Consider the following 11,117-nt stretch of genomic DNA (forward strand, 5'->3'; position numbering starts at 1 on the left):
TGAAGAAATCGTGAGAAAATTGGGAGACATTGCTGGAGTGTCTCCTTCAAATGTCTATGGAGTTTTGAGAGAGTATAAACGAAAGCATTCATTTTCGGCTCCAAGAGCATATCCCTCACGAAAGAAAATTATTGATAGGTAAACGGTTTTGATTCGAACGCTATTAGAAGGAAAGTACATCATTTTTCTCGAAACGAAATGCCAACAATAAATTCAGTTCTGAAATTTGTAACGATAATCCTGATCTACCAAAGTTTAAAAGCTTGACATTCCACAAATTATTGAAGAAATTAAGATTTAAATTCAAAAAAAGAGGGAAAAATAGTTTGTTGCTCGAGAAACTAGAAATAGTATTGCAGAGACGACAATTTTTAATGAAAATAGGAGGTTACAAAAGAGAAGAATCTATTACCTGGATGAAACTTGGGGAAACGCATCACCAAATTTTTTTTTGATGAATCAATAACTTCTTCAAGACAAGCCTTTTCAGATAGCCTCTAAACTGGCTTGAAGAACCCTTTAGGTAAGAATCACCTATTATACTTATGAAAAGAAACTCTACTTCTGTTTCAATTGAAACAAAATGAATCCTTTTTCAGGAAAAGGCAAAAGATTGATAATATGCCACATACGAAGCGAAACCGGGGATTATTCTTCCTTGCGTTAAGGTATTTCAAAAGGCATTAAAACCCATGATGTGCATTCTTCGAAAAGAATGGAAACGCACGGAATCATTCATGGCTTGAGGTTTCTTTCGCTGTTTAGTTTTATGTTACTTATTCGTTCATTAGCGCCAGTAAAATATTTTCCAATGAATTGTTTTTAAATTTGCATCAAAGAGTCTCTCACTCTCATTCATTCAAAAATATCAACTTAATTCGGGGAATTTCATAGATACGAATATTAATTGAAAATGAAAAATAAAAAAATCACCAACTGTCGCATTATTTGTGAATTTTTTTGGGGATTTTTAAATTTTGAGGGGGAAATCGAGCATGGATGGTCTGGCAACCCCGCATCTTCTCTTAACCTAAAAAGCAGTAAATGACATTTAAGTCTATGTTTACATGTTAATTGTTTTGATGAAAGTTTACAGTTTTATTTTCAAACTCAGTTGATTTATGAAACTTGTTATAAAAAATTCTGTAAAGTAATGTGCTAATAGCAGTTCTATGATGAATGTCTCTATATTCATGCTCAACTGAATCGTTTCTGAAGGATTTAACCACACATATTTGTAAGAATATTTGAAATCCAAAAATGGGCTCCACTACTTCTCAATTTCAAGATGTTTTCTCACAAATTCTGAGTGAAGACCCTATCAACACTCTTTTATCTGAAGAGATAAACAGTTTAACTTATGAACAATTTCTTGGTATTCTCGGTGAATTGAATTTGCTGTGAGTGACATTCTTGTTTACTTATGTTATATTTCACATTTGACTGAACTAAATAAGGTGCAAAATCCCATCTAAAATATGTACTTGATGCTACTGCTCAAATATCAGACCTTAATGCTACAAAAAAAATGAACCAAGAATAATTTCGTGACACTATGTATCCCTAAGTTGAAGGTTTCGATAATGAATCTTGAATGTGTCACTGTTTATATTGGAAGAGAAGATATTCCTCCTGCATGTAAAGTGAACAGTTATGGCTTAATATCCTATAATAATTCAAAGTTCATTCAGCAAGTTAACCCAGTGAATAGGAAGATGTGAGGAAGTCCATACAAAAAATTTAATCAAAAACTGATACAGCACTTCGGTACTTTTAGCTGTTATTGTGACCTGACCTACTCAGTTCTAGTTCTATATTGGCGAACAAAAGTACGTTCAAGGACAAACTGAACCAATTTTGAAAAATTATTCTGATAACATAACTCAGATTGAAATTCATACAAAATGTTTCAATTTTTTTTTAAGAATCGTCAATTTGGTTCAAATGTGCTTATAATCGAAGAGTAGAAATGGAATATTTGTTAATAGTTTTTCTAGAAAGTTATTGTGTAATATATTTGTGTTTCTTCAAATGAGATGACATGAGTGTCTTTGAGTGCAGAAGCCAAAGAGGCACTTGTGTTATCACATCGAAGAAAAACAAATACATGATGAAACTCAGAATTAGCAGGTTGAAAAACATCGAAAAGTCTCAAATTTTATGACATTCAAACAACAGTGTTAGGCCGCCAATTCATGACATACCTACAGCTTATCTAATTTAGGAAGAGACTTGAGAATTCTTTCTCTCTCACTTTCTCACACTCATAATCTTCTATTGAAGGCACATCTAGGAGGCGGGACCATAACGGAATTCAGAAAGAGATCTTTACATTTGACAAGCTGTAATAAGTTCTATGTTTGAAATATCCCTGAGTCACCAGTCTTATAAATTCACGGAACCTCATAAGAAATGTAACTCAGGTTTACTTATCAAAATAACAAGGTGTTTCGGAGATTGCAACTTTGTAAATTATGCCAATATTACTTTCATAATTTTGAGGCAAGAAGTACTGCTTTGGATCAAGTATTGAAGTATAGAGTTCAATTATAGTTCAGGTGTCGTCAAATTACGTATTTTCTTCAAACTTTAGTAACAATAATAAGGTTGAAACTAGTGAGAGCTATGAATTGGTGCAATCTGTCATTTTAACATGCAATTTCTAGCATGAATTGGCAAAAATAGAATTCTTTCACCTGTATATGAAAACGATTATTTCACACTCTTGAATTTCTATAATAGACTTCTCCAAATCATCAAGAGAGCAGAGAATTATTGTGATCATTTCACAAGGTAATTCCTAATTTCGAGTATACTTGATAAGTTAAAGGTAGACAAGCTGCTTGGAAAAAAAATTTTCACAAAAAAAAGTATTTCAGACCATGGCACCCTCAAAGTTATAAAATATTTCGTGACATATTTTTGAAAATCCCTGCTATCTTATTTTTATCTCAAGTTTCTTGAAGTTATCATTGTTTATAAACATTAGTCATCCATTACTACAATTCTTATGGATGTTTAGCCACAGCACCCTAACAAAGAGAGTAATTCCTTTTTCACTGAATTAAGGAGTATGATTCAAGTATCTTTATGGGTCATATATCCTTAGATTGTTTGTGGCTGTAAAATCATGGACTATTCAGTTGTTTCTAGTTTATTTGCATTTAATTTTTGTATATAATAGGTACTCACAACTTTTTATTCATTGTCAAATTCAATTGTGAAGTAAATGAAAAATGAATATATTTTTTACCAGAACCAAAAAATGTCTGGATTCTGATGGAAACCAGTTGGTATTTGCGGTCAAGAGAGATTCTGATTCAACAATATTTTGGAAAGCTACAGTGCAGATTGCTTGTGTGAAAATAGACCCTGTTACTCAAAAGGTTGGGACATTCAGACTGCTATCACTAAGTGAATTTTTGAAGGTCTTTAAAACCTTGAAGTGCCAACTTGTAGCAGTGGAACATTGTGAAAGGTACGAATTTCCAGCATTTTTGCGTTAAAAAATATAACTTTCATTGGGATATATATATATATATATATATATATATATATATATATATATATATATATATATATATATATATATGACATGCTCAGGGTTGCCCCCTTTCCTCTCATGCAGACCTACGACTTTGTAGGTAGGTGTGGCAGATACCCAACGGAAAAACAAACAACCCACCCAGCTAATGCCGCGCAGGTGCACAGGCACCTGTGCAACGTCTTCGACTTGGAAGATTCGTCGCAAGTCATCTCCCACTATGAAAAGCAGAAATTGATTTCAGGGAGCGCAACCCTGAGCATGTCACAATGCATCTCTCCAGAATATTATTCATTATTCCGACTCCCACCCCGGAGTATGCCTGTGGAATTGTTTTCTGGCTCTGTCTGCAGCTGGCGTAGTGGACATCCCACTAAATCAACTGCAGAGAAATTCTATGACTAGCTGGAATTATTTTCTTCTGGTCGTGATACTCAGACGGTTCACACCGTTCTGAGGAGACCATGCCCGGTACTGTTGATGGGGCAATCAGCCCGAAACCGATCTATCGGTTGGTCGGATCGACCAAACGAAATTAATTTCTGCTTTTCATAGTGGGAAATAATCTGCGACGAATCTTCCAAGTCGAAGACGTTGCACAGGTGCCTGATGGTTTTACTTCAACTCTCTGCGCGACATTAGCTCGGTGGGTTGTTTGTTTTTCCGTTGGGTATCTGCCACACGTACCTACAAAGTCGTAGGTCTGCATGAGAGGAAAGGGGGCAACCCTGAGCATGTCACAATGCACCTCTATGGAAAATTATTCATTATTATTTTTTTATTATTATATTATTATTTATTGTTTCGTTTTAACCGAAAACTAACTTCGAGAAGTTTAACTCTTTATATTTTTTAGACTATTTAATAGAATATAAAATTCTCTTCTCAGCGATATAACACAAGTTACCAATTCCTCTCAAAATTTCACCATATAATTGTCTAAATTCAATGTAGCTGCACTACAGTGCATCTATGGAAATATTGTCCAACAACTAGATGTGAGAAATAATAGAGGATGTTTGACCAGTTTTCGAATAATAATTTAAGAATTGATTTTTTTTCAAATTAACATACTTGCATACTTTATTTCTTGTGATTCCATTTTTTTTTTATTCATTCATCTCGAAAATCCTAATAGGAAGTGTTATTTTTCAAATTTCAACATTAAAATAATTGATCAATTCGATAACGGCAATGAAGTAACTGGTATTTATTTTGACCTAACGAAAGCTTTTGACCTCGTTGATCATGAGCTACTAATGCTAAAACTAGAGCGCTATGGTGTTAGAGGAAAAGCCAATAATCTAATAAAATCTTACCTCAGCAACTGAACACAAATAGTCGGTATCTCATCTAAAAATAATTTAAAATCTTCGGTATCCTACTCCGAAAAAGTACAGTCTGTCATAGGAATGCCTCAGGGATCCATACTCGGTCCAATTCTTTTCTTGATATTTATCAATGACATAAGTCCCCAAATAGACATCAGCTCAGTTTTTCTGCTCGCTGACGACATCTCAGTTGTTGTGTCAGAGAGGGATAATAATTCTCTGAATGAAACATCTAATGTAACAGTGTCTCGAGTTATTGAGTGGTGTGAAAAGAACTACCTCTTAATCAATAAAAATAAAACCAATTATATACATTTCAGAAAGGGTACGGAAGCCCCACTACATATCAATATTGACAATAATTCTGAAATAGATGAAACATTTCCCTTCAAATTTTTAGGGATTATGATAGATAAAGAATTGCGTTGGACTGATCAGGTAAAAGCAGTAATGGGTAAATTAACATCAGCTTGTTGTGTCATAAGATACCTCAGGTATCACATAAGTATTAACAATATCAAAATGTTTTATTTTGCTTATGTCCATTCGGTGATTGATTATAGCATAATATTTTGGTATCATGCACCAACATCCAAGGATATATTCATCTATCAGAAAAAAATCATAAGAACTATGCTTAACCTGAAAAATGATACCTGCTGCAGACAATTATTTTCTAATTTAGGAATTATGACTGTGCATACATATATAATATTGCAATATTGCACAAATTTCCTGGAAATAATCAATACATTTGCAATATGGTAAGTAACAAGAGAAAGTAAGCATCTACGCATTCCACTACATAGAACAAGTCTATTCGAGAGTAAAAATATATAATGCATTGCCTCCACATTTCAAAGAAATCAATACCTAAATATCTTCAAACGAACTTTGAAGGAATATCTGACTGAAAATCCCCTATTTCACTTGACGAATTTTACAATGTCTGTAAAGTGTAATCTATGAGTTGTATATGCATACTTCTTCTATTTTTGTAACAGCCACAAATGAACGTACTCTGAGTGATAATATATATTTTTACATTTTACTTGTAATTTTGATGTAATTTTAAGTATTTAGGTACTTATTTATTTATATGTGTTTTCAAATTGTAATTTTGTATTTGACGTTGCTGATATTTCATAAGAAATTCATGGCAATAAATATATTATTATTATAGCCACAGTTTATAGTTTCAAAGCTTCCTACTTGTTATAAAGTAGTTATTGTCGAAAAAAATGCATTTTTTCACTGGCTCAGAAAAATGAATCGCATAGTACCTTTGACATTTTTTTGTGACTCAAGAGGTACAGTTTTTTGTTGAAGTAAAAAAAAATAGTACTTTCTACTAAGTTTTTTGAGATAAGTTAAAAATGGCATTTAAAAAAATATTTCCATAGATGGCGTCATAATGTCACCATATTGAATTTAGAGAAAATGATTCCTACAGTGTCTCTTCGAAAAAAAATTGCCCCTTGTGTTATATCAGTGAAAAGAGAATTTTATACTCCAGTGAATGTCAAATATGCAGATTCTTGACTTGAGTTCATTTCTCATTAAACCAAAATAGGTTTTCAAGTGGTTTTTTATTAAAAATATTGGCTCCAATGAACTATAACTTCGTTATAAATTTCAAATTTTTCACTCCAAAAAATTCTAATCTGGAGTGCCTCAAGGTTCTGTGTTGGTCCAATATAGTTCAATATTTATCTTAACGATCCATATTATTTAAAATCTGAAGGTTAACAACGCATTCTTTTGCTAATGATACAGTAATTACATATACTGCTGAAATTTGTGTTGATTTGAATATAAAGTAGGCACAGATTTTAATATTATCATTGTTTGGTTTGATACAAATTTTTTGACAATGAATTTTCAGAAAACAAAATATATTCTCTTATTGAAATTCTTTGCTAAATTTAGAACCACTCGATATTTCAATCAATATAAAAATAAAATTGATTGACTGTCAAATATTTGGGAATAATGATTAATAAACATTCAAAATAAAACGACCATGCCAATTATGTCAGCCACAACTTTTTTATGGAATATTAGAATGGGGTAGGGCATCAAAATGTGAGCACTAGTTAGCATTTTGAAAATATTGAATTATTTTTACATTTATGTAAATTTTTTAGGAGAAAATTCCATGATTATTCATTATCTACAAAAATTGAAAGCCAAAAATATTTTTCAATTTTGTGCCCTTACTTTTCTTTTATCTTTTTTTAATATAATTTGCTTTTACTCATTTACTCTAGTTTTCATCACCTGAAAATATCTTAGGTTCTGCTTTCCAAAACAATTCGAAACAGCTAAAAACATTGGAAAATTATATCATAAAATTTATTAATCAATTATCAAATCTGATGACTTGCACTAAATTTTTGTAAACATCTTTGATCTGTTCAAAACAGGAATTGTAATCATATTTTCTTTCATTTATTGTTCTAAGTAAATGATGGCAGAAACAGTTCAATCCGATTTTCAAACATGTCCAAATTGATTACAATCGAACAAGTTTATTTCTTTGGATTATGAAGAGCTGATTTGAAATAATTTTCAATTAAATTTTTGAGTTTATATTGTCCTGAAATTCCAACTCAATGTATGGTTGTAGCACCAGTGATAAATCAGACATCACCATATCTGGTATTTTGGAAAAGGTAGATTCAGAGTCAAGTACAAATACCTCCAGTGAATGCTGCATTTGTTTTGAAAGGAAACAAGATGTTACATTACCTTGTGCTCATAGTTATTGCCTACCATGTATAGAGGAATGGTAAGTTGACTAATTTTGAAATAATATATGTAGGTTATAATCTACAGGTCATCCGGCAACTTTGAGATGGTTTCATTCAATTTTTACTTTCACTTTTGACTATCATTATTTATTATTTCCGTAAAAATGAAACTTGAAGGAAATTAAATATATAAGAAAATTAATAGTTATATTAAATTTATAAAGAAATGTATGAAGACTGTATCGAGGAGAGATACATACGTATTACAAAATAATATTTCTAAATAAAATCTCAAAATATTCATTTCCCCCAACCACATATACCATAGGTTGAATTTCACTAGTTCGGACTTCCATTGTCCACTATATAAAATGATTTGAAATCCCTGAAACAACTAAAAAAGAAGAATTAAAAAATGAATAGCTGAAAATAACAATTATATTAAGCAAAAAAAACTGAAATGAAATAATAGTGAAATAAAATACAAGTAAAAATGAAACAATTGAACAAAAAATAAATAAAAATAAAGAAATGAAAAAGAAAATGAAAATAAAAAGTTGCAATAATGAGGTAAAAAAACGCTCCACTCTAGTGGGCATGACTTGAATTACATAGTTGAAGTTTACCTTCTATTTAGTCCTCGTAACTCCTCTTTACTCCACTGATACAGTTTTCGTTAGCTTTGAGAATTGCCAAAATTGTTTTTGTAACAGAAAAAATTTTACTTGGGTACAGGGCTTTTCATTAGACAAAAGGTATATTCTTCAAAAATCAAAAACGTGTCAATAATTTTTTTGCATCTTAATGATCCTAAAATGATCTTAAAATAATTTTTATTTTTATTATTAACGAAGTTACCAATTGTGCGGACCTAATAAGATCAGTCTGCATAAATACAAGGGATAAATCTTCCCTTAGGATATCGGCATCTATGAGATCAACAGAAGACTCAGTCGTAGAATATCAAAAAAAACACGACCTCTTAAGGTGGTCATTTGCAAAACCAATCTTCGACATCGACCGCCGAATAAGATTCGGCGAAAGGTCTCATCAGTGGTGCAAGACTGAACCTCTAATCTAATGCATTGCTGGACTAAACTGTCCTTGATGCCATATGTCATTGATGCCATATATGGGATTGACAGAAGACATCTAATGAATATCAAAGAGAAATGAGGTTCTTAAGACACTCAATTATAAAACCAAACTGATGAACGAGATTCGTCCTCTGTCTTCCACTGCTATGGAATAGGTTGTACCACGAATTCGTTGCTGGATTCAACTGAGAGAAAGGGCAAAATGTCTTCTTTTTTACCCAGGTTTGGCCTTTAAGGACAGTTGAGTCCAGAAATGCAATCGTAGTTTAGCATAGCACCACTGATGAGATTTATGACGGGTTTTAACAGCGCTATCTGATGTATCACGAATACTTAGAAATTTTTGGGATCAGTTCTTTTTTGAGGGCTCAGATTTCAACCAGTCTGTATAAGTAGGTTACACCATTTCTTTTCAGGAATGAATCACACGACACCTGTCCAATTTGCAGAGAAAAACTAGAAAGTACCGATGACACATGGGTCATTTCAGAGGTACCGAAAGCAGAGGAAATAAATAAGGAAATTAGAAATAATCTTATGGAACTAACGCATGATAGATCATCTCCCTGTAGCCCTTCTTAAATTATGTTTCTACTGTATTGCTTGTTGATTGGTGATAACGATTCAACCTAGAGATGTAAAACTTAAAACTCCAAATTGATTGGCTGTTTTGTAAGATTGTGATGAATGATACTTGCCAAACTAATGTATTGACATTTTTAAGACAAAAATATATGCAGGGTGTTTCCAAGGTGATATTTTTATTTGCTTATTATCTATAGTTTATTCAAATATTGATACAAAAATTTTGAATAGGATCTTGATTGCTTCAAATTTTAAGATAAGAGGAGAATCACGATTTCTGAAGAAAGTAATTATTTAAGCATTAGTGAAATATTATATCAATAATTCATTAGTTCTGAATAACTGAAATACTCCTTTACAACTTACCACTGTGCATTTTCAGAAAATGTAATGGAAAAACTTTGGTATCTTCAGAAAAAATATAATTCAGTTAAGGAATCGGATTTGGAAACACCCTATATATAACTGAGAGAGGGTGTTAAGATAAGACAGGCATCTAAAGGCCCTTACATGAACACATTTGATTATTATCTTGTTATATAGTTTTATAAGTGTATATACAACCTTATATTCAATTACTGATATCAGAGAGAAGTTATTTTCTTCAACTGAAAGGTAATTGAAGGAGTGAAGGATTATTGGAATAATAAAATCTCTAATGGAGTCTTCAAATTTAGATTGAAATAAAGTTGACTACTGGAATGATGGTTCTTGCCCAAGTTGTTTTTTGTTTTTCATTTTATCACAATGTATTTATAAATATTGCCTCAAGTGTGACAGCAGTGCAAAATATTTGAATATTTTTAATTTTCCTGGTCCCATAAGGTGCAAAAAAGTAAAAAAATTAGTTACTTTTATGAAAAGCCTGACAAATCGCACAGTTGGTGATAACCATATAGTTTTATCATTCAAAGATCACTTTCATAATTTTCAATAAAAAATTATTTGTGATTTGTGACACTTTGTATATATTCATTATTTGTTATCTTTATTTATATTGTATTATCCTTGAAATTTTACTTATTTAAAAATCTGTCGTGTTATATTACGAAATAAATTTTCAATAATTTCATTTTTTCATTTTAATATTTCCCTCGATGCATAAAAACGATGAAAAAGTTGGGAAGCTGGGGAGCGCTCATAGAGTTTTACACAAGTGAATGTACTAAATCTGTTAACCTGATTAAATATAAAAAATTAAGGTCAGGACCCTTGCCTGAGTGCATGAATTCATTAACCACATAGAAACTTTCTAAAGACTTGATGTTGAATATGTTATACTAATTAGGTGTATTATAATCGAGTAGAAAGTTATACAGATTCTTGAAGAGTTTTTTTTTTATTTTTTGAGAGTATGTGGTTCTCATATGTTGAACTCCATATAGTATTCTATAGATGTATAGATAGATGTAAAGAGTACCCACTTTTTTTTCAATATATTCAATATGAATATCTCACATGTTTTTCTAAGACATTAGCTTTTTCAAGCGATTGAATCACTAATGTCTTAGCGAAACATGTTGTGAGATATTTCTCAAATAAAGTTTGTGGAGATCAAATCGTGACGTGTAGCTTTTGAAATTACTATGGATCTTCATCAAGTAACGGCCGAATCAATCAGAAAAAAAAATTCAATATGTTTATGCTAAATTAGTTTTTCATATAAGAAGAGCAAAATATTTAATTTCACTGTTGTATTACAAGGAACCATTTTCAAATTATATTTCGTTGTACCGCCATTATTATTACTACATTTGTTACCTAGTTCTAGTTCTAAACTCCAAACATCACCAGAATATGGCAAATG

At 31.5% G+C, this 11,117-nt stretch overlaps 1 protein-coding gene across 1 annotated transcript; it reads left to right on the plus strand.

The window, feature by feature from the left end:
* Nucleotides 1-1,027: 1,027 nt before the first annotated feature.
* Nucleotides 1,028-10,382, plus strand: LOC111510267 (RING finger protein 141). The gene is made up of 4 exons (XM_074181420.1): nt 1,028-1,400; nt 3,257-3,478; nt 7,505-7,666; nt 9,142-10,382. The coding sequence occupies exons 1-4, from the start codon at nt 1,261-1,263 to the stop codon at nt 9,305-9,307; spliced, it is 690 nt and encodes a 229-aa protein (XP_074037521.1). The 5' UTR covers nt 1,028-1,260; the 3' UTR covers nt 9,308-10,382.
* Nucleotides 10,383-11,117: the final 735 nt, after the last annotated feature.

This window comes from Leptinotarsa decemlineata, unplaced genomic scaffold (genome assembly GCF_025532065.1).
Source record: "Leptinotarsa decemlineata unplaced genomic scaffold, Ldec_3_MD MMD2_tig00026314_RagTag_RagTag, whole genome shotgun sequence".
In the NCBI taxonomy this organism is placed as follows: Eukaryota; Metazoa; Arthropoda; class Insecta; order Coleoptera; family Chrysomelidae; genus Leptinotarsa; species Leptinotarsa decemlineata.